General features: G+C 36.3%; 1 protein-coding gene across 1 annotated transcript in view; it reads left to right on the top strand.

The window, feature by feature from the left end:
• The window catches only part of CFAP54 (cilia and flagella associated 54), a gene marked incomplete at both ends in the record, with an annotated part of 84,120 nt that extends 69,667 nt beyond the window's left edge, over positions 1-14,453 (top strand). Inside the window, 11 exons of the mRNA XM_010016297.1 lie at positions 461-616; positions 1,789-1,897; positions 3,675-3,780; positions 4,536-4,628; positions 5,149-5,290; positions 6,961-7,161; positions 8,370-8,578; positions 11,597-11,782; positions 12,045-12,092; positions 13,393-13,499; positions 14,270-14,453. Coding sequence (XP_010014599.1) covers positions 461-616; positions 1,789-1,897; positions 3,675-3,780; positions 4,536-4,628; positions 5,149-5,290; positions 6,961-7,161; positions 8,370-8,578; positions 11,597-11,782; positions 12,045-12,092; positions 13,393-13,499; positions 14,270-14,453 — 1,541 coding nt within the window. The remainder of the gene's footprint in view (positions 1-460; positions 617-1,788; positions 1,898-3,674; positions 3,781-4,535; positions 4,629-5,148; positions 5,291-6,960; positions 7,162-8,369; positions 8,579-11,596; positions 11,783-12,044; positions 12,093-13,392; positions 13,500-14,269) is intronic.
• Between the last annotated feature and the right edge of the window lie 10,478 nt (positions 14,454-24,931).

Genomic DNA, 24,931 nt, shown 5'->3' with positions numbered 1-24,931 from the left:
TTTTAAAGAGATCCTATGAATACAGATGAATATTTGGGAGTACGGTACAAGAGGGATGCAGTACATCAAAGACGCCTTTAGAACTGGTTAGCACAAAAAGAATTTGGACATGCTCAGAGAGGTTTCAGTTTTGCCTACAACTGGCAGTCAAATAAAGTTTATTGCTCATCTTTCCAGATAGTTTGTGAAAGGGTTGATTTGTGTAGCCTGAGATTCTTTTGGACAGCATAGGAAGACCTCAGTGACATCCTGAAGTAGTGAAACAACATTATAGTTCTGTATTTATATCCATTAATCACTCGGATTTTTGAGAATTTCTAACGTAAAGTATGTAACAGTAAATACATTACCAATATTTGTTCTAAGAAGGTTGATTCTTTTTGTATAAATTGGTTTTCTGTTAAATAATTTACTAAGAACTGTCCTTTTTTTTCTTTTTTTTCTTTTTTTTTCCCCTTAGGACACACATTAGCTGAAAAAGTAGCTTGTACACCTGCGAGAGGAGATCCACTGCAATGGCTAGGTGCTCTCAAACATTTAGAATCAGCATTGAAGCTTTGCAGAGCATCTGCAACAAAAAGAATAGATCTGGAAGCTGAACTTCTTTTTCAGATAGGTAAATAAAACCCTGTTTGTATGCCATGATAGCCTTCCTAGGCAATGTTATACATGTGGCCTCTCTTAAAATGGAGACATTTCACTGTAAAAATAGAACAGATTGTGATATTTCTCATCCTGTCTAGCTGTAGATCTCTTGCTTGTGTTTAATATTACAGCAGCATAGTTCAGGATGCATTATGCAACAAATAATTTCAAACCTGCAGTAGAACTTCTCCCACCTGTATGTTATCAGGTATCAAAAGGTGTAGCCAATGTGATTAAGGACATTGTAGCAAACTAGTTAGCTTCTTTGCATCAGGCTGAACCGATGATGAGAGGCTTGGAAAGTGTTTCTAATTGATTTAACAAAGCTAATGTTAAACACACAGTGTTTAAATTTGGATTTTAGTGGCATTATGTGTTGCACAGGAGGTGTTGGTTTGTTAAGATCCCAGCCAAAAAGGCACTCAAGACTGTAAAGTGCCTCTTAAAATGCCATTTATTAGAGTTAACACTATAAAGAAGAAGGATTGTGTAAATAATCTTACGGCCTTTCAGATGCTGAAAACCTCAAGTTGTGCTGTATTGAATGCGTTTCCAGTCTGTGGAAAGGTTGCTTCCTTTTGAGCTTTTGAGCTGTTGGAGGATTTTCTTAAAAGAAAACAATTTTATTAATCATTTCTACTGTCAAACAAAAAGCATATTCACATAAGGACTTCTTGCTGCACTTTCACAGAAAGGGCAGGTGGTTATGAGAGGTACTGAGAAGATGCTGCCAGCAGGCTCTTCTGTGACAGCTAGCTGGCTACATTTACGCTGTGGCTAAGGGATGTGCACAAAACAACACAGGCCTGAAGGCTGTGCTGTATGTGCAGCACAGTGCAACACAGAACAGGCCTGTGCCTGTGCATCAACTCCTCCATGTACAGTGGTCTTCTAGTTACGATCACTACACCGTAGAAGTCATTGTGATTCCAAAGTTTGATTATTTTAGCTACTCTATAAAGTGATTTGCTATTCAAGCTTTGTGCATTGCCTTTTAAACAAACTGGAAAACATTTTGCTTATCGGGAAGAGAATAGATAATGCACTATGTTGTTCCGCTTTTCTGGAGGGAAAAACAGGTTTGGTCTTACAGAAAAAAAATTACAAACCCTTGCAAATCTGCTTTATATATGTCTGTCTTAGGTAAGGTAGAATGCCAGATAACTGAAGCAAGCAATAACAAGTCATCTCGAGCTGTTGAAAGCCTGATGGAAGCTATAAAACTCAGCCAGCAACATGATCAAAAATTTGAGTAAGAAACTAGCTATATAACTCACAAAATAATTTTAAGCACAAATTAATATAGTTTTTGGACCATTTTTTGAGTTTTGGTTGTGGGACTTGTATTATGAAGCATCTTTTATGTTCTGGACACTTTTTTTCTGTTGCAGTATAGAAAAGCTACTGTTTATTTATTCTTTTATTTAAAACAAATGCTGAGAACATTTAAAAGCATATTTTAGAGTAGACAAAGTTACAGCTTTCTGTTCTATTTCCAAATTTGTACCCTCTCTGTCAACACCAGGAACAGAGCTATCAATTAAGCAGGGATTTTATTCATATTTCAGAAGATGAGCTGTGGTCTGCCCCCTTCCAGATAATAGAAATCCAGCTTGAAAAGGTTAGCAGCCAGAAACAGTCAGAAGAACAGAGGCAGAAGGAGCATAGGAAATGTGTTTGTAATAGATAGCAGGACAGTGGCTTTGGCATTAGTTATCAGTGTAGAAGATGCCTGAAGAGCTGAGCCAAGCCAGCCAATAAATTCTGTCAAGAAACTCTGATACGTTGGACTTCAGTTTTTTAGTTTCTCAACCAGTCTTAATGACTAATGTGCCATGTCTGGTTATAGACAGTGTAAAGGCGGCAATTCACCTTGCTTGTTTGGGTATTCTGTTACTTAAGTTAATGAACCAGAACTCTGAACACAGAAGCAGTAGCATAGTAATAAACCTCTACAAGCAGTGAGCATGATGGAAGATAGTACAGAAATGGACTGTGGTGATGTTTTGCAAGTTTAATTTGCTACACTTATTTAATTTGCTACTGTTTTTCTAAAAGAATGTACAGCAACATCAGTGGACCTTGGCTTTCTTATTTTAGAGAGCTGAACATCCAGATCGCCTCTGGTATCTATGGGATTGTTTAATTAAAGCTTTTTCTTCATGTCTCAAATCCTTTATTGTTAGCAAGACTAGAGAGTTAACTAAATTGTCACCAAGTGCAGAACTTGCCATCCTTCCACTTAGTTTGCCTTATTTTGAACTGTACAGCAATCTTTGACTTTTGTATTTTGCTTTACACAGATCATAACAAAGTTGGAATTTATTGTACTATGCAAACAGCCAAGTTTGTGCAATATGACTCTGTCAATAATAGTAATTACATGAGCAGGAGTTAGTTGGTATGCTTAGGAACGCTAATTCAATAAGGGAGATCTGGAGAGATCTCCCAAGCCAGGAGGAACCTGCATAAAAAGACTGTTATAAACCTATACGGAATAGAAATGTTGGAGAAGTTCTCCAGATACAGTGATTTTTAGCAATTTGAGGAAAGTAATTCTGCCTCTCTACTCTGCTCTGATGAGATCCCACCTGGAGTACTGCATTCAGCTGAGGAGTCCTCAGTACAGGAAAGACATGGACTTGTTGGAGCAGGTCATTGTATATATTTTTGCTTATTCTTGAAAGAGTGTGACTGAAGACAGATATCCAATTTCAGCCACAGAGGTTTCAGGGAAATGAGAACAATGGGTATATGCCTTAACTTGAAGAAGGAAGAAGAACTTACACAGATTCTGTACAGAAAGATCATTTCCCTTGCAGAATTACAGCTTTCTTACTAAATGTTTGCTATTTATTTATGGAATGTGTGTTGCACATAATGCAACTTATATTTGACATACAAGTAGATTATGAGGGCTGGATGAATGATTTATTTGGTGAGACTGGCTAGTCTTATGCAGGAGTCTGTATCATTGCAGTGCTTACTTTGATAGTAATAATGATTGATCTGTATGTTGTTTTTTACAGGCTAATAAGAAGATCATACCTTGAAATAGCACTATTATATTTGCATTTTGCCACAAATAATGAGGATATGTCACAGACAGATAAGATGGTGCCTTCCAAGTCAAACGTATGTTTTCTATCTTTTGGGTGGTTGCCTCTTCAAAGCAGGAAATGTATTTCTGTTAGAACATCGTGTACCTTGCCAGACTTCTGCTTACAGTGACTTATAAATCATACTGATACTGAAAATCCTACTAGAAGAATCACACAAAGACATCATATAGTAGAGCAGTAGAATTTTATCTTGTTTGGTTTTATTTTTCATGTTTATTGCCTTGAATAATAACATTTAAAATATTTTCTGTATCAAATAGGAAGAAACAGAACCAACAGTGTTTTCATTTCTGATTATGTATTATTTAATTTGTACCTCGCAAAGACAACGTCATTCAGGACTGACTTTTAAGTGCCAATATTTATATTTTACCAGATTTTAATTTTTTAGTACAAATCTGCATGACAGCATGAGAAATATAAAAGCCATGTTCAAGTGGCTACAAGCCATAGATTCGAAGTATGATATGTAACATAAGAGGTAATTAAGATCACAGAAAATAGAAAATTATAGCAAACCTATATACAGTATTGACTACAGTTTAAGCTGCTCTGAGAAAATTTATAAGGAGCAGTCAGTATGCTCTGGATAATGTTTTTCAATTTTAGCAATTAATCGTGGATTTAAAATCAATGCTGATTTTTACAACTTGCAAATAAAACAATGATCCTGTAAGTAGGAGGACTTTTTTTTCTTTTTCTGTGTTTAAAATATATTTTACCATAATACAGTTAGAATCCTAATTATGAACTGGTGTATAATTTTAGACCTCTTCTGGAGAACTCTCTTCTCCTGGGGAGTCTCCAAAATCAGAAAGATACAAAGTACAAGCCTGGATTGCAGTAAGAGCAGCTACACAGGTTGGTGCAATATTCTAAAGAGGTAATTTTTATATTTTTTTAAATTTCATCTTATGCTACTTACACAAGCAAACAAGGCAATGCAAACAAGAGCAAGAATTAAGGTTTGCTGAATTTTCTGGCATGGGTCTTACTTGAGGAAATTAAAATGGACACTGTCTGAGTAGTGCATTTAATCTCTCTTGGACAGATCTGGCTCTGTTTGATTCAGTGCAAATAAAACAGCACTCTGCCTGATATGTCTACACATGTATTTGACATGTGGATAGACAGCAGTGGCATCCAGATGAGGATATCTGATTTGAAATCACTTACGTAGTAATTAAGCTGTCAGCAGTAATGATTTATTTAAGTATAGTATGTACTGTATGTCAAAGAGAAATAGGGTATTTTCCTGACTTTTAAAAATATAGTATGTGGAGTAATTAATTTTTTGTCACCATCTTGCTATTCTCAGATTTTAAAATCTATGTAAATATTGTAGTGAACAGGTTCTGAATAAAATAAATATTATTTTTAGGTCAGTGAAGCTGTGCTTGATTCTCAGCTATTAATTGGAATGAAGAGTGTTAAAGAACACAGCATGAAGGATGCAGTGCAGCAGAAAATCCCAGAATTTGCTTCCATGGATCTTCTTGCTTCATACAGAGATTTTTTGTCCGGTATTCCTTTATACTTAGTAATATTCGAACATTAACTAATAAATGATATATGTCATGTAAACTAGTAATACATTTAATATATAATTTTTGTTTATGAAAAATTATAAGTCAAATTTGGAAAGTAAAAGCAAAGTTATATGCCTGGATACAATATTCTAAAATTCAAAGTCTATGTAATAAAATAAAAATTTACTGTTTTTCCTGTTCCAGTGAATTAACATTTAGAGATGCTTCCATTAGCTTGGTAGAATTTTGCCTTTTCCTCATTTATTTCCAACTTTTGCATTTATTTTACATCTAATGGGGTTCATGAAATGGAAGCTTTTGATTTAAAAATAAATCAGTTGAAGTAGGAATTCTGGGATATTGGTTACCAGATGTTATATAAACACTAAGACAAAATATCTATATTTATTTTTAAACTGGGCACCATTAATTTAGTGATAAAATTTTGGTTCAGTGGCTTAATTTCAGTCATCCCAATTGACTGACAAAGATTGAATTGCTCTGCCTGATAGTTCCTGGCAAAGCTGAACAATGACTGCTTACTGTACAGTGTTTAAACATAGGTGTCGTGATTGGTTTATGAAAACAAGTGGTGTATGCTAAGACTTTCCATCAATCTGATTGTTTTGTACTAGCTCCATTTGCTTGTAATTACAGATCATTTTTTCTTCTAGCAAATGCAGCAGGTGTTTTTCCTGATAGTTCTGTTAGGCAATACAAAGAAGAATAGAGAATGCAGAAAAGCAATAGTAGGCCAAAATATATAAAGGTAAATTGAAATGGAAATGATCAGCACAGCATGCTACATATTTTGTGTAGAACCATTAGTGAAACACATTGTTTAAGTTTCATCTATAAACAATGTGGCCATTTTAACTAAATTCTGGTTTTACAATTGACAGTTGACTATCAGGAATAATGGAGACATTCAGATTTTGTAGAAGCACACATAATTATTTTCTGGAAGCTTACTATTAGGAATTAATGTAACATAATGTTTGTCCAGTTTGTAACGAGAAACAGCAGAATTCTGTAGGCTTTTGAGGAGCCACGTACTAACAGAGTGAAAAAAAAAAAAAAGAATAGTGATAGCTACTGACATATTTTCCTCTTTTGACATAAGTGTAACTTTAAGGCAACACCAAAAAAAAAAAATTTTTTTTTTTTTAAAGTCCATACTTAAGAACACATTTCATTGATAATGGGCTTAATATCTAGAAGGGACTGGTTTGAAGCTAACAAAAATCATTTCAGAGTAGTTAACTCTCTATAAATAACTAGGAAGTTCAACTGCTGTAGTTAGAAGTGATGACTGCTAGTACAGTTTCCATTTAGTAACTGTCTGCTATTGAACAATATATAGAAATAATGGGTTTAATTTAAATTCAGAGAGAAAGAGCAAGAGAGAGCACCTTGCTCTCTATCCCTTTTAGCTTCTTGAAAGGACAGTCAGATTCCTGACCATGATCTGAGAAATAATTTCTTTACCAGTTCAACTAATATTAAAGCAGAATAGAAAGAATTTGCCTCTTAACAAAAACATAACAGGTTCACAAGTTACATTTTTAATTACAGAATAGTCAATTCTAACACAGTGCAGAAAGAGCTTTTGAATTGCAACTATTCTCTTAATGTCTAATGTTGAACTTTTATTGAATTTGCAGATGGATACAGTGTTGTCTCTGAAAGTCCCAAAGCATTTTCTACTGAAACCGAACAAATCATAGAAGATCAGCAGAGACAAAGTGAAGGAACAGAAAGTCTTGCCACCAAGGCCAGACAGAAGAAAGAGACAATAACATGGATTCACTTAATTCGCTACCACAATTATTTAAAAAGACTTTATAACACAAATCTTCTATTTGGTATGATTTTTTTCTTCCTTCTAGAAAACTGCCATAGATAAGGTATTGTTCTTGGGGCCAACAAGGACAAACGCCCTCATCTGAAGTTTTGAGTTCCTTTAAATTGTATAAATGCAAAAAAATCTTCACTGAAATCAAGATTGATTTTATGTCAGTTTAAAAGTGTTGGAAGTGAAGATAATAACTTTTAAAATAATTATTTGCAAGCCATCATGATACCAGAAAAAACCTCTCAAAACTTAATTGCTTTTACTATATCTGAAGCATTTAAAAAAATAATCATAATCTATATTTATTTTTAGTTCTAGATGCATTAGACTTAAGTCACATTAGAAATAAATCTGTTCAGTTTGGGGTCCTGTTTATGAGAATTCAGTATAGTGTAAATGGGAGGTCTGAACATTATTGAATGTGTTTCGACTAAAACCCCAGATGTTATGTACATACTAGATTTATTTCACTGTAAACAAAAGATGGTAATAGATAGGACCTTTCAGACAGAGTAAGAATACATTAATGTCAGGGCCCTAATCCTACCCATCTACATCTGATAGCCAGCTGCTGGATATACAGATGACAACTGCACGTGCAGGTGCTGCCTGGAGAGAAACCTGGCATCTCTGAAAGTAATAATGTCAGAAAGGGTTGGCTTTTTTCCTTGCAGCACCAAATGAAATGGAAGTATTCTACCGCACTACAGAACTATAAGTACAGTAAAGTAACTACAAGTAGGTGTCAAAATGTACATGTATATCTCAGCTGAAGTTTCCAGTGATGCAGCCTGGGGAGCAACTGTGCTGATCAGCCACTAGCTGTCTAAATTAGAGTCCTAAGAGTTCTTAAAGCTTCTTTTGACTGTATTAAATAAATATGCATTTATTCTAATGTGGGTTTAGACATCTAGTGAACATACCGATGCTTATACATCTAAATTCAACTATCTAAACCTCAAAAACTACACCTACCATTTTATGCTAGTTTATAATGTCTAGACAGAGCTTGTTTCATTATGAGATCTCCAGTGAAAAACGGCAATGCAAATAGCATAACCTATTTAAGCACAATCATTGTAATTGTTGGAAATGCATTTATTTGATATTGAACACACATATTTTGGTATATTTTCAAAATTTATGAATGTTGAGTAGCTGTAGAAACTTTACTTTTTTAATGGCAGATGATGATGTAATAAAAATTTCTTTTCGAAGCTGCCCCTGACTCAAGACCTGGATCTTTTTCTGCAAGAGACGGACACCTTAGTTCTGTTTTTGACACCGGGATTGTTCTACGCATAGCAGAAATGCATTCCTTTCTTAAAGAACATTTGGTTCATTATTCAGTGTGTTGTCTTGAGAATTTCCCAGAAGAGTTACGTGATGTAGAATTGCCACTTGATAGGCCAGCTGATTCTTCAAAGGTACTTGTTTCCTTTCTGATGTTTCAAAAATATGTATTATACTTGCATTTCACTCAGATTCTTGCTAGTTCCAATGGTGAGATTTCTGAGAATGCTATAGAAGAATTAAATTCATTATGCAGAGGATGAGTGCAAACCCAAAATCCTAGCATAGCAAATGCAAATATCCTTGCGTTACTCATTCCTGCAAAAATTCTCTCTATCCCATTCCCAGTTAGACCATAGCAGATTAGGCAGAATGATATTTAAGAAGATTTCATTGTTAGTTAATTAAAAGTAGGCTGTGTTACTTGGTAGGACTGAGGCTTTTAACCCTGTACATCTCCATGTTTCGTACCAAAAATGTCCTCCCAGTGTAATTCGTATGTGCAGGTGTCTATATTGTTAATTTGGTCTATAATGATTTTCAAAAAATATATAATTTATATTTTCTCAAAATTGTTGAAGGCCTTGTGTGCCAATTTTTTCCACTGTCAGCTGGCTAGAAAATCAAAGATCTCTGGCTTGTGAACAGTCTGTTTGAGCTTTCAAATGTAGGCAGCTCAGACTATATTACTCAGAGAAATCTTGAACTGGAATTCTGGAGTCTACTCTGACCATGGCATATGTTTTGAATATTGAATGAAATTTGTCTTTGAAGATCCAATGTAAAAAGAATTGTCTTCAAAGTTTCTCCATTCCACTTCTCACATTAATAATTATCCTAATACTAAAAAATTAAAGTGACAGGTTAATGTCTATGGTTTATTTTTTACTTAGTATGTTCAGTATTAGATGGATGCAGGGGAGCCCTGAGGAGTGAGAACTTGAAATCTTATAAAAATGAATGAAAATAGTTTTGTGAAAGTAGCTCTTCTAGAGTTGGTGAACTTTCTGCAGTGTTGGACAGCATATCATTACTCATTTCCCAACAAAGGGCTTACTGTGATGCTGAATAAATTGTAAATATATGGTATGTGACACTTATAGCAGCCATGGTATATCAAAAATTATTTTACTCTGTCTGGTCTTTTTTTGACATAATTAGTATTTACACTGTCCTAGAATAATAAGCTTCAGAGCTCACTGTCATATTCATGACTGGTGCAAGCTGCATAATCATGTGTTAGCTTCACTGTAGACAGCTAACAAGCATAAAGCTCTTTCTTACTTTTTCTAATTCTAAGCTTCACTGATTTTTATCACAACATTTTTAGAAGCTTTAACTATTCAGGAGGCTGTGTTATTTTAAAAACGTTATTGTAATTTGATACTAGGATTTTTAACAGTACAAATAGGTAAAGTTTTTGAAAGAATGATTTTTATGTAAAAGGTTGTTTCACTTACACATGTCTGTGTAATTCTATTTTTGAATCGTGAAGTTTTTTTCAGCTCTGTGTGCCCTGTTACATTTTGCATGCTTGTTTTTTTATTCCACCCCATGGTAGTATGTCGTACTGGAAACACTTAACTAAGACAGCTAGTTGTTTTCAGGCTTTTGAGAAAGTTGAATAGATATTTATGCATTTAATTCAGCAACCCTTCAATTTGGCAACAGCAGTTATAATATCCTTCGTCAAAAACATTCATTATGATGTAAACAACAAAAGATGCAGTTTGGTGAAAAAGAAAACATAGGGCATGTTTTAGAAAGAAATATATATCGTAAAATGCACTCTTAAGAGCTCCAGTTCAGAGGCATGGAATAAATTAGGTTATCCCCGCCTCCATATATGTCTTTTCTTACAATTCTGTTCACACTCCATGCTAGCAGGATAGTGGGTAATTCATTGCCAAACTAAGGATCCTGAATGTAGAAGATCCTTGTAGTAGGTGGGTGATCCGTGCAACACCTCATGGCATACCACAGGTTATGGCTGTTGTTATCACTTCCTCAGTGTTATGAGTCTGTGGCATGGATCATCCCAGTTAATTGTTCCATGCCAAACTGAAGACATATCCATATGCTCGAATGCTTGACTTCAGGTTTACCTTCACTTCTGTGTTTTGAAGTGGGATGGGAACTGGCTTTATGAAGGAAGATTCTGTGTGCAAAATAATCTGTGCAAAATCCGTCACCTGGGTTTACTGTCCTGTATCAGTCAGGAGCAGTATTTTCTGAAAATGAAGTGGCTAAAATTCTCCAGCTTTTTTCAGCAGTGAACATTCAAAATTAAAAAGAACTATCTGCCCAGGCAGCTGTTTTCAGTGTCCACATTTTGGAACCAGTGATGGAGACACTAAAAACCTTTTCAAATACCTTCTGCGCTCCCCCAGATTGTCACTGTTTGAACTCTTCTGTTCTTCGCAGAAATATGTAATGCTTTAAAAGGTAGAAAAAGTATGGCACTGTTCAGCCTTTAAATTAAATATTTTACAACTATTTTTTTTCTCTAAAAAAAGCTTTTATTCATGAATGGATGTTGGTTTACAATATTCTTCCATTACTTCCCTGGTAAATGACAGCCAAACAGTAACTATTTAATGAATAGTCTGCTAATTTTCCATACATATTTTAGTAAATGTGACATATGACAAATCTTCAGAAATTAAGTGACTGACTTTTCAGTAGGTATCACTCTTTGTTATTGCACAGCTAATAAGAAAACAAATAGGTAAATATAAATAAAGCATTAGTTTAACATTCTAATTACTATTTTAATTATCAGTATGTATAGCCGAAAAATTACTTCTTCAGCACTACATTTTGTATGGCAGCATGTCAAATACTATCTTTCAGCAGAAAATGTAATGCCATAAGGAAAATAAATCAAAGGTAACAATTATTACTGTAGGTGTCTCTTAAGTTAGCCCAGAGAGTCCTTTGCATCACCTTTGAAATATCTCATCATGTGAACTTTGACAAGCCTTAACTTGTGTCCTGGTCAAATGGGCACCTTTTAAAATTACCCATTTACCTAAATAAGCATGTGTTTGTGTGTGTGTGAAAGTCATACCGATTCTAGAAGACACTAGATTATAACAGATGTGGCATGTTACACTAGAAAAAACACAACTTAGAATTTTCTTCTGTTTCAGGTGTCTCTTGAAATTATTGGAACTACATCAAAGATGTCACGGGTGGGAACAGCTTCTCCAGTTTCTGTCATCGCAGAAGCAGAGTGTCAGATGGAGAGGAGGGCAGCAAATGCTTCAAAGAAGGAAATTAACATTCAGTGGTACATTCCTTCTCTGGCAAAGCCATCCAATGATACAGAGACCAAGGTATAACTGCACCAAAACAGTTCCTTAGGTATTGGAACAAATTTAGTCTCATTTCCAATGAAATTTGTGTTATGCCTGATCAGCTTTTAAATTGAATGATACATATGCTGATTGGCAAGCTGGACAACGGCTGTGCTGCAAACCTGCTATGCAGGACAAACAGAATGCAGGTGTTATGGACAGTTTTTTGGTGGCAGGCCAAAGAAATACTTTGTTGGCCATATAGAACTTCCAGGCCATGTTGTATTCATGCCTGTTGCAGATTCACGATGACTTTAAGACCTTCACTCTGCTAAGTTGTGGAGAGTTGGTGAGTTAAGTTTGGTTAGAGCTGATGAATGTATTCAAACAATACTATCTGGTGGGAAGCTGCTGGAAAATCCATTTATAGAAGGAAAATGGAATCTTGCAAACTTTATTTCTCTAAGAAGTCAGACTAAACATGAAATATGAGAGAGATTGGAAGATTGCTAAGACATGGAATTTGTTTTATTTTTAAATAAGGAAAAAACATGTAAGTAAAATTTCTGCTACTGCGATAGAAATTCATGGTCTCCAAACTTTTTGGCAGAACAGACCAGTATCAAAATTTCTACTAGACCTTTTTCATCTCTGTTAGTAAGCCTGGAGAAGAGAAGGCTGTGTGGAGACCTCATAGCAGCCATCCAGTATCTGAAGGGGACCTATAAGGATGTTGGGGAGGGACTCTTCGTTAGGGACTGTAGTGGTAGGACAACGGGTAATGGCTTCAAACTTAAACAGGGGAAGTTTAGATTAGATATAAGGAAGAAGTTCTTTACAGTGAGGGTGGTAAGGCACTGGAATGGGTTGGCCAAGGAAGTTGTGAATGCTCCATCCCTGGCAGTGTTCAAGGCCAGGTTGGACAGAACCTTGAGCAACCTGGTCTAGTGTGAGGTGTCTCTGCCCACGGCAGGTGGGTTGGAACTAAATGATCTTAAGGTCCTTTCCAACCCCAGAGCCATTCTATGATTCTATGATAGAAGCCCTGTGAAATTAATGCATATAAGGTATTTTTAGATATGGTTGTGCAGGTTACTTTATCATGACTTTACAGATCCTTACAGATGCAGAGACAACTCTTAAAAACATTTAATACATGAATACCGTATTCTTGACATTCTTCATATAGTCAAAATATTCAGAGAAGCATATTTTCAGTCATACTATAAAACTATTTCAGTGAAAGATGAGAACATTCTATTTCATTTTCTTGTGCTGTTAGATTGATATAGCTTTATTAGATTGGTGAGTTATGTGCACTTCATGGATTTAAACCTAGTATGATGAAAGTCACGCACAAGGCCATATAGCACATTTAACTAATTACACAGCACCTTGGGAAATTCAGTAAAAGCTCTCTGTTACATCCTACCTAAAGTTAGAACTTTGGACATGATCGTAAGTGGAATTGATTGACCAGAATCAGGACAACGCTGGGATTTTGATGGTGACTCTATGGGGTATAATTAAATTTTTACCTATATAAATTATATCCATAATTAAATTGCTTAAAATCCTATTAAAACTGATGATAGCTCAGGTCTATGATCCCATACTGCGTTATATCTCACCTATTCCATCTTTTACAGGTTTTGCTGCTTTATGCTTATAATACAGAGCCTGTCAAGATTAGTGATGTCAAGAATTTCAGTTCAATGTCTGTATTTTCAGGCTACTTGTGCATTCCATTGTCTAGGTAAATAATCACTGATTTTATCCTGTTATTTCATGCTATCTTAAAGATCAGTCAACCACTTGACTCAAAGAGCTGTAAATCTTTATAAGCATTAATTTTTGGTTTTCAGAGATTCATTATAAAAACTGTAAGATGTACACAGCATTAAACCCATCCAACGTATGCCTTTTCAGTACATTATCATTTTAGTTTTGATTCTTAAAGAACTGAGTAAAACATGCTCATTGTATAGAAGCTTAAGAAAACATTAGCAAATCTGAGAAGCAGCCCCAGCAGTTATTCCCATCCTGTCACTGGATCAGGTACATTCTCCATCCTATGTTACACATCGGAGCATGCAAAAATGTTTCTTAGTTGTAGCTCTAGACTCAGACCTTCCTTTTACATCCTGGCATTTTTCATTACTTTTTCCTTGTCATTCATCTACCCTCAGAACTTTTGGAAATGCTAATCAGGTGGAGGGAAAGGCATAATGGGGCAAGAAGAGTTGCAGCCCCTGCTACCCTTGTGCTGGTTGTGTGAGAAAATCTTTTCCTAAAGAGGCATTCTGAAAATACTTTTTCTTACCATTTTTAATGCAAAAAGCTAATACATTATGTATTTCCACTGTCTTTAATGGAAAACTTCTTTTTGTAAATTTATGAGTTTAGTCTTGAAAGAAAATGTAGAACCTAATCAATATGTAATAAAAGCTAGGTCACTTTAATTATAACCCTTAACCATCAAATACAGTTATAACAGCAACAATGAAAAATCTTGTCTTCTTCCAGAATTATTTGTTTACGGAGGGAATTATCTAATCTGAAGCAGCAAATTGAAGTGCTGATGCAGAGTTCTAAAAGCTCAGCTTCAGAACCTACATGTTTCCTTGAACAAAGTGAAACTTTGGATATAACTCCTTCAAAACCCCTCGAAACGAATTTTGCAAAAGTGCATCTTGATGAAAAAACAGAAGTAAGTGAGAACAGTTCTGTTCTTAAATATGTCTGACTTTAAGATGTCTGTTTGGTGAAATAAATGATGACAGGTTACTTGGAAGGCAGACATAAAAGATTAAAATTCCCTCACTGCTTTTAGACACTGTTGAAGTATTTTCATTTTTCATTTAATATTTAACTTTTTCTTTTCCTTACATATTGCTTGTCACTTTATAAAAATATCAGGCATCTTCAACCTTCCACTTGAAAATAAAGGCTACATCTTCAAATACATAGATCTGAAAATTGATGCCTAATTGAAAATAATCTCCATCTGGAAATGCTTGGCAGAGTGTTAAATTAGTATGGTGATCAACCCAAAAGTGCTTTTTAAAAGTCATTTACACATCTTCAATGCAAAATGGACATTGACGGTTTCTGAAATAAGAACCTTCTCATAACATTATTGAGGGAGGCCTAAAACTGGCAGTGAATTTATTTTCATTTTCTCTATGCCCCCTTCCTCTTTTCTTTTTATTAGTAAGGCTGAATATGGTCCACAACCAAATCTCTCCCCCCCCCCCCGAGGTAATTTCAGAATTTTTGATGTGGTCTGTTTGAGATAATGTCATTGGAATAGAATGTTGCCACAGCGTAACTGCTGCTTGATAAATGCCAAGGCAAAATAGACGTTTATTTTCAAAGTGGGAGACATTTATCATATGACAGGATTCTCTTTATATCTATTATATGAAATGATTAATGATGTAGAGGCTGTCATTTCGTCTGATGGATGCTATGAAACAGTGACAATTGTGCGTTGTGCCATTATTACAAGGCTGTATTTTGACCAGCTTGGAGAACAATGTTTTGGCCAATCACAGTGTTTTCAGGAGGGTAGACAGAGCCATCCTTTAGTGGATGCTTCTGATTACCTGAAGGGTTTTGCACAAACTTTCATTAATATATGTCAGTAATTGGAAAAACAATGTTGAGAATACTAATAAGATTAACATGCCATGGATTATACATGCATAAATATCATGCTGTCAGAGTGTTTGTTTATAACATCTTTAGTAAACACATAGCAAAAGTATGCTCGCTCACGGGATTTAATACCTGCGCCAGGAGCAATTTTGCCTCAGTTGAAACTGCAAGGTTAGGGCATGTACGTTTGTACAGCAAACACAACTATTTGTGTTGCGGAAAAATTATATTCATCAGCTAAGGTGATTTTGCTGTGAATTCAATTAAAATAACCTAAAACTTGAGTGTTCTGAAAAATGTTTTAAAGCTAAGTAATCTGTTCTCTTATCAGAGGAGGCTGATAGTACAGCATTAGATTTGTCTTGTTTTATACTACTAGGAAATGGCCAAAAAGTGTTTATCTGAAGTCAAAGCACTGCTGTCTGTTGTTCCAGCCCTGTCGTTGCCAGTAACTGAGGTATGCTCTTCTCCTTAATAGTAAAGCAATTGTTCAGTTAAACTGAAACATGGATTATAGTGTTACGTATCTTCCCATTTTTTTCTCATACATTGTTGGGCTTTCCATTTGGGATTTATTTTTTCATGTTTACAAATGAAATACAAATGTGCATGATTACAAACTGTGAATATCTTCACTGTTTATTAGGATTACCTTTTTATACATACAAAACTGTATTAAAATGAATCTCACTTACAATGGGTTCATCTAGATTATGCACCATTCTCTGGTCATTGTTTGCACAGACTGCAGTGAATTTCTATACCACTGCCAAATGTAATTTCCTTCCATCCCAGTGTCTTTACAGTTATTCAGGCTTGCTTTCTATTTTCTTTAGCTTTCTCTGCCTTGCCCATGACATGTTCTGAGAGATAGCATGCCATTTTTTTGTCTGTGCTATTGTATTCTTGTTACCCAGTTGTAGTCAGTACCCCAGAGGAGACTATGGGAACCACCCCATGGCAGGCAGCAATATTGTCCAGTGTTCTCAGCCACTCTAAGGGGATCAGGGAAGGTTCACAGCTGCCAGGGCTCAAGGAAGTCCAAGAAAGATTTTGGAATCCACTGTAAAATATGTTACACACTGCTGGTGACCTGGACAGTGGGATTGAGTGTGCCCTCAGGAAGTCTGCTGATGACACTAAGCTGTGTGTTGATAGGTATACTGCAGGGAAGGGATGCCATCCAGAGGGACCTTGACATGCTTGAGAATTGGGCCAATGCCAACCTTATGAAGCTGAACAAGGGCTGGGAAAATTGGGGCTGTTCAGCCTGGAGAAGAGAAGGCTGCGTGGAGACCTCATAGCAGCCATCCAGTATCTGAAAGGGGCCTACAAGGATGCTGGGGAGGGACTCCTCATCAGGGACTCTAGTGGTAGGACAAGGGGTAATGGGTTTAAACTTAAACAGGGGAAGTTCAGGTTAGATATAAGGAAGAAGTTCTTTACAGTGAGGGTGGTGAGGCACTGGAATAGGTTGCCCAATGAAGTTGTGATTGCTCCATCCCTGGCAGTGTTCATGGCCAGGTTGGACAGAGCCTTGGGCAACATGGTCTAGTGTGAGGCGTCTCTGCCCGTGGCAGGGGGGTTGGAACTAGATGATCTTAAGGTCCTTTCCAACCCCAAAGGCATTCTATGAATCTACATCACACACACGCGCACACACACACGCGCACACACGCCACTCATCCTCAAATATTTTGCCTGTAGTTGTTCACAATGGAATGATAATGTGTAAGGCATCCACTGTACTGTTCCAGTCTGATAGCTCTTCCTACTGCAAAAGAATCCTGAGTTTTATCTGGGAACAGTTTGGGTAGTAGCCTATCTGTAATGCTGTCCTGTGCATCCTGCAGTCTGGTACCTAGGAGTGCATACTTCCGTTTTATGCATATTGCACCATTTTTGTCACCCCTTGTTATCCATCTTGAAGGTCTCTCTTAAGTGACTCCCAGACCTTCATGCCACTCCATTTGTGTGCATAAAAATACACACACATTCATTCTCCACAGCTACACTTTTCACAGTCCCACAGAACTATCTTCAATGGTACAGAGATTTGGCAGTTACCTAGGGGTAGGTACAGCTGAGCTTTCAGAGAATCACATGGATCTCCTGGACCTGTTTTAAGTTCTCGTGAACCCCTCTTCACTTTGCCTGCTTTTAATTGTGGGTCTACGATGAAAGCGAGGGAGCAGATTTAGCATTGTCCTTTCAGTAAGAATACGATGTTAACTGCGCTGTTTCACTCAGGCTAAATGCTAAAATGTTTCAACAGATGCAACAATGGAACAATCACAAAGTTTCAGATAGAGACTTCAAAATAAGATTCTGTTAGATATGGTAGATTTGGTTGAGCAACTGAAGCCTAATCCGTCAAGATGCTGAGTATCTTCGTTCTTCTCTGATGCCAACAGAACTTGCAGAGAGCTCAGCACTTCGTTATGTGTAGCATATTTCTACATAGTATATCCAAAATTCCAAGCAAGCTGTATGTGTGCATTACCCAGTCTTCTTGGCTGGAGGTGGAAAGCTCAGAGTGGGACTATGAATACCATAGGGTAATACATTCCCTTTGTATTCAAGCACACAGGAGAAGGCAGCAGATACATTGCTTATATGTAGTTTTACATCATGTTTCCCCCCACCACCACTTTTTTGTTGCTTGTCTTCTTGTGAATTAATTGGACAAAGTCAGTTCTAATTTGTGATATTTGTTTTCTCATTCTCTGAGCTGTCACACTTTAACTCCTATCATGTTTCCAGCTTCTCTTCTTTGATTCTCTTTTTTTCTGTTTGTGTATGCTACAGTGCTTTTGATCCAGCAAGTGGAAAAAGTGCATTTTTATTGAATTATTCATTTAAAAGTATCTGACTGTTCGTGTTTTACGAATGAAAATTGATCAGCTGGCTTGTTTTTAAAGCTACTTAATGAATAGCTATCTACTTCAAGGTAGATAATAAAGCATAGTGTTTGGGAGTTCCAATCTTAAGTGTTAAATTTATAAATAAAAGAACCGCATTAAAAATTAACCTCCCTAGATAGCTTGTTGCAAGCTTCTCTTTCTTTAGTTAGTTTTCCTTAGTGTCTAAATCAGCTCAATAGTTCTCCATGTCCATGGACATGGAATTGTATCTGGCTAAGGATGTCAAAAACAATTCTTCAAATACATCAATAATAATAAGAGGAAAACTAGGGAAAATGTGGGCCTGCTAGTGGATGGAGCGGGGACCCTGGTGACAGAGGATGCAGAGAATGCAGAGATACTGAAGGCCTTTTTTACTTCAGTCTTTAATGTCAAAACCAGCCCTCAGGAATCCCTGACCCAAGAGACCAGGGAGAAGGTCTGGAGAAAGGAAGTCTCTCCCTTGGTTGAGGAGGACTTGGTTAGAGATCATTTAGATGACTGAGCATTGGAATAGGTCATCCAGAGAGGCTGTGGAGTCTCCTTCACTGGGGATACCCAAGAGCTGCCTGCTCACAATCCTGAGTAATGTGCTCCAGGTGACCCTGCTTAAGCAGGGAAGTTGGACTAGATGACCTCTGGTGGTTCCTTCCAACCTCAACCACTCTGTGATTCTGTAATTCATTAACTACAGATTTCAGTTGAGGCAATTAATATTTCTAACTTATTCATTGGTTTTAGGTCAGAAATCTGGCTTTTATATAGAGATATTTGTATACGTGTACATTTTGGTGACTAAAAGCTTAATAAAGTTATTTTTTTTCCTGGTTTGTGTTTTGTTTTTTTTTTTTTTTCCAGATCCCATTTGATGTTACTTTGAAATCAATAGCAAGTTTGGAAGATATGTTTGATCCTGCCAATGGCTGTATAATAACCGAAGAAAGTCTTTTCAATTGGATCATTTCTCTGTTTCACTAAATTCTATTTTTGCAATTTAATCAGTTGCTGAGTGCTACAGATTTAGACTTAACTTCTTGTGTTAATGAAACAACCTCATTAATCACACCAGGGTAATGTGTTTCATAATTTTCATTTTTATCTCATTTCTAATGATTTAAAATTAATAGTTTAAAAAACTAAAATACATTTTTAGGAATTAAATGTATTAAAAGTAGTTCCTTAATAAGAGGATTAATAAATTGATTTATTCAGTCATCTATAATTAAGTGAGTTTGCTGGGGGTTTTCTAGCTTCTCAGTAGTTTCTTATTGTTTAGAAAAGCTGCATAGGCTTGTAGCCTTCAGCATCTGCTAATAGATACTGCTTTTTCCCTGAAGTTTTACTCTCATCAGCAATTTAATTGCTTTTGCAGTTATTAAAAGTTGGCTTTATTTCTGAGATTGAGAATTATTTTCTTTTTTGGCCTCATCACTGGGTTTGCTCTTCTACACTTCTATTTGGAAACTAGCACTTCAGACTTTTGTATCTTAAACACATTGCATGTTGTTGAGGGTGAAAATGATCGTTCAGATGTCTCCACAATTTCAAAGCATTTTTCTGGAGGGGAAAAAAAAACAAAAACAACACCAAAACGAAAAGGGAGGGGGGGAAGCCAGTTAAAAAAATAAAATGGTACAGCATAGAACGTTTTTGGACATCATTCTAAAAAGTTAACAAAACCAGTTTATTTTGTCAATGCTTTAAATACTGTTTTAAAGTGCTGAAAAAACCCTAATGAGCCCTGCCAACAGCCACCTGAGGTAATATGCTTATCCCAGTGTTAGAGATGGCGAATTTGACATAAAGAAGTGAGTTAGTTGAACAAGTCTGCACAAGAGAGTGCTCATAGCCCTCTGGTTTGCTCACATCACAAGGCCAGGCACTTCTTCCCTAGTTATAATAATTTGTTTGCAACAAACAACAACAACAAAAAAAACCCCAGGACGTTTGGGCAGGAGCTCTGTGAAAATTGTCCTGTCATTAATTTGCTTCTGTGTAGCCATGAATATTCAGGATTTTAATAATTAATAGTTAACCATTCCTGGGTTCAGTTTTGGTGAAAAATTAACAGTTGGGTTGAACTGCCAGCCCCTTTCACTTCAGTCAGTCCCTCTGTGTGCTGTAGCCCAGTGATACAACAGTAAGATATTTCAAGCTATTTGGAAACTGCAGATTTACCTTCGCTTGTGCTTTCAGAGAAATGTTGCCCAATACAATGAAGTTTCTTTTATGGAGGGAGAGAGAAGGAGAGGTAAAAGATTCAGCATAATTATCTTAAATGTGGTCGGTAACAGAAAGAAATGGGGTGAGATTTTCTGCTATTTTTCTTTATTCCTATGTAAGAAAGAAGACTGGATGTATTATTTGTGTTATGTGCAGCTTTTTAGAAGTTATACTCTTTTTTATTTTGTGCAGCCTTTTCCGGAATGCTGAAGGTAGCAGGAAAACTAGAAGGATAATGATACAACGACAAAAAGAAAGTAAAATCTGAGTAATTGATAAGGAAGGTATTTTTGCCAGACAATTTTAAAACTGACTTAGAATGCCTAACAGCCAGTTTGGAGAAGATATTCCTTAGCATTATTCTTTCAATTAAAACAATTTATTCTTCTGCAGTTCTTCAAAAAGCAGGAAAGATAAAAATTGACATTACTCATTTTTCTTTTACATGGAACAAGTAGAAAATTGCAGCTTTTTTTTTTTTTTTTTTTTTTAAAAAAAGCTACTGAATCTTTCCTTGTGCTTTGTAAAAAGTATAAACCTTTCTTTTTCTTTTTGGGGTCACCTTGAGGATTATCATAGGACTTTTCTGCAGCTTAATTGGTATTTGTAAAACACTGTATAGCACTAGGTGAAAATGGAAGTAAAGTTCTATTACAGACGAGGTGTTTCTTCAGTGCTGCCAGTCTGGACCTTGTTGTAATTCCTATACTTGAAAGAGAAATATTAAATAAAATGCTTTACATATGCAGTTAAAAAACGTTACACTTTCTAAGATATTTTTGTTGAAACAAAAATAGTATCCTCCCATCTCCCTTAACACAGCACAGTAAAATAATAACATTGAAATGTTGACCTCACTGTATCCATAGCAGCAGATTTTATTCTAAAACATAAACACAGGATTAAGTATTCAATGCAGGTTTCAGAAGAAAGCATTTTTCTTTTCATATATAATTAAACTCTTTAGTTAAAATCTGTTTGTAAGGAAGGAAGCTCATATCTAAACATCTCCAGTAACTGCACAGAAAAAAATAATACACCTAATTGCAAAGTAAATTGCTTCTTGTTTTATGTATTACAGTAGTTTCGGTGTGTTTTTCCTTTCCAACCAAAGCAGACTAAAGCTTTCAATATGTGAGACTAGAATAAATCTGTGTCGGCACCATGCTCAATTATATTTCTATAGAAGACTTGTCTGTGTCACTGTCTCCAAAATTAAAAAGGAGGAGGGGAAAGGCATCTTCTTGGATTTCAGTCTGAAATGTATATGAAGGTCTGCTCTGTGATCTGCCCTGTACAACATCACCAAAGGGCTACTTGCTGCCTCAACAGCTTTGAACTACTGGCATGTTTACCAATTCTTTTCAAATTTTAACTGAAATATTTCTCCATTCCACATCTGTGAAAGGAATGGGTAGTGTTTCTCTATCTGATAAACTGTGGGATCGGGCAAGGAAAGAGAGAGACAGAAAGCACACTGTGGGGACAAACTGAAAGGATTCTGAAATGAATGACATTTTATCTTTGGTGCATCCCCTGGGTGAGGGATGAGAAGGATCCTACAGGGAACTAAAGAACAGTAAAAAGAGGTGGTTAGTTTTAGGGTTTTTTAAATTCCTTTGGCATTGTCTGTTCTATGAACTGAATGAAGAAGCATCCTGAGAACAAAACAGGCTTCTGTTCCTGTAATTAATAACTGCATCATCGAGAATGTGCTAGGGCTCAAACTGAAATTGAACTGGGAGTTTAACATTGACAGGTTTGAACGGGGTTTAGAATACTTCATTTTTCAAATACTATTTCAATATAGTTTTAGGTTATATCGCTGCCTTGATAGACAGTTGTACATTCAGGACACTCATGGGATTTGTCTCACGCCTACAAATAGGTAGCGAACTGAAATTATTTCTGGTTAAATTAATTTTATGATGTGGAAATTGGTAATTTCACACAGATTTATTCATTTGTATGTGACTGGGTTTTAAATTCCACTACAGCTCCAATTCACGCACATTTGTTTTTGGCCTAAATGTTTACCAGTTTTTGGATGACATCAATCTAGCAAAATAATCCTCCTAATTAGCCTCACTATGCCTCAGTTTCTTTATCTGAAGATAGCAGTAATCCCCTCACCAGTGAGGTATTTGAAGTTTTCTGCATCAACATTTAGAAAATATTTTCAGATCCTTGAATGAAAGATGCAGGGAATTGTTATTAAAGTTGTTATTCAATTGAGACAGAATATAAAAGGGATAGTCATTTGTTTCCAAATCCATTTTCACTGAAATCCAAGAAGAAAGATCTTTAAAAAGGATAATGATAGAACTAGAATTAATTGTTGGATTTACAGGCTAATATGCTGAACTAATTAAGCCAGCAAAGAAATCCATTTATGTTTGCCAAAGATTTTCTTTGAGTTAAAGATACTGAGTACATCATCAAATGAGAGAAGTCAAAATATGAAGCATAGGTTAATCTTTAAAACAGAGTGGGTGAAAGGGTCCAGAGGCAAGTGCCGAAGTCAAATATTTACCACTGCAATTTAATTTTCTACTTTGAAACCCCAGAGATAATTAGAATTATTCTCATTTGTCTCCCATGTCAGCATGATTTAGGATTCTACTTAATGTGCAAAGAAAAAAAGCACAAAAATCTCAGTGTCACACAGTGGAAAACCAGAGTATGCTACATAAGAAGTCATCGCAAGGTGATGGGCCTGGCTCTGTAGTCTCTCTGAGTTGTGCTCAGGACAGCTGGGAGGAGGGTGAAGCTTTGTGAAGAGTCGTGCACCCTCAGGGCTGGTTTAGCTCCTGGCCTGACATCCAGAATTGAAAAGAACATTTCAGCAGCCACCAAAACCCAGTGCTGTCATAGGGAAAGCTCCTTGCTTCCTGGCAGTCATGTGTCTCCTCGCCAAGGCCTGGGGAGGTCAGCACAGGGAAACTTTCTAGGGGAGTCGATTACAGCCTTGCACAATTGCTTGGAATGCCCTGCCTTGCATAGGCAGCCTTCACTCCTTGGCATGGCAGTACCACTCTGCTTTAGGAACTGGGCTTCTTGCTGTGGCCCCTTCCCCAAAGGTGATACACCAAGGTGTCCCAGCTGTTTCTTACAAATACCAACAAGAAACAGTCGCTGGCATAAAAAAATGGCAACAAAAGTCCTAGCAGCAGGAAAAATAGATATAACTGAGGGAGTGTAATAGAATGAAACAAAAAATGCTGGTCATGTTTACTTAAAATCCTGAAAATCTGTAATTGTTCAAGGCTTCAGGGCTTGGAAGGCAGGTACTCACCCACCTGCCTGTAAACACAGTTAGACTCCACTCCAAATGAGGACATAAAGAAAAAAAGCCAGAGGATAATGCTACAGGAAAGAAAAAGCTTTAGATTCTATGTAGTGAATATAGAATAGAATAATGAGTATTGGCCTTGGAAGTAAAATATGTTTAGTTTAAAATCAAATCAGGACAGTAAAATGGAGTGGGTGTAGAAGACTTAGGAATGCTGTAGATCCCTTAAGACTCAGATATCCGAGAACACAGATGATAGATGATCTAAAAATGACTAATGATTGGTTAGTGAGGATTAATAGACACAATAAAAACGTGGTCCTCCTTGCCGTAGGGGAATACTAATGGCATTTTGTGTAAGAATGACACGAGGGGTTTTTTTCCTGATTGAGTTCACTTATACAGACTAGAAATTAAACCAACTTGAAAAATCAAAACTCCATTGGCAAAGGAAAGTGAAAGGGGTGTTTCTGATCTACCAATTCTGAGGTAAAGACTCATTTGAAACCAGATCTCTATAGAAACAGTTTTGCTACAGTTTTCGTATCTAATATCTTTTTGAAGACAATCTTCTACTAAGTAATTTTCTACTTAGCTTTAGAAAGCAGAAGCAGTGAAAATACATATTACCTTTGAGGAAGCACTAGCTTTTATTTTACCAGATGAAAATAACAAAAACCAACCCTCCTTCTGTGACCTTCAGCATGACCAGAGTAACAGCTGTATTCCAAGTCAAGATTCACATGTAACAATTTTCAGTTACTTGCTGCTACTGCAAGTAAACACAAAGGGTGTAGTGCGGTATGCGACAAAGAGGTATGTTGTTAACGTGTTGTACTTAAAAATGGACTTGGCAGGTTTAGATCAGAAACTTCTCTGTTTGGAATGTATTAATTACAACAGGGGTTACTAATAACGTGTATCTGATATTTAATAATACTAATTTAATTAATATGATGTGTCACCAAGATGTCCCAGTGAAAAATAAGGACCGGGCAGGATGTGCTGGATGCGTTTTACTCAGTACTGAAAATACAGCCCTGTCTCCAAGGTGACCATTTAAGATGTGGCCGGTGCCGCACTCGGTGTCACTCAAACCGATCCTACTGC

Source organism: Nestor notabilis, unplaced genomic scaffold (genome assembly GCF_000696875.1).
Source record: "Nestor notabilis isolate BGI_N333 unplaced genomic scaffold, ASM69687v1 scaffold15690, whole genome shotgun sequence".
Lineage (NCBI taxonomy): Eukaryota > Metazoa > Chordata > Aves > Psittaciformes > Psittacidae > Nestor > Nestor notabilis.
This window is presented reverse-complemented; position numbering and strand designations above follow the sequence as displayed.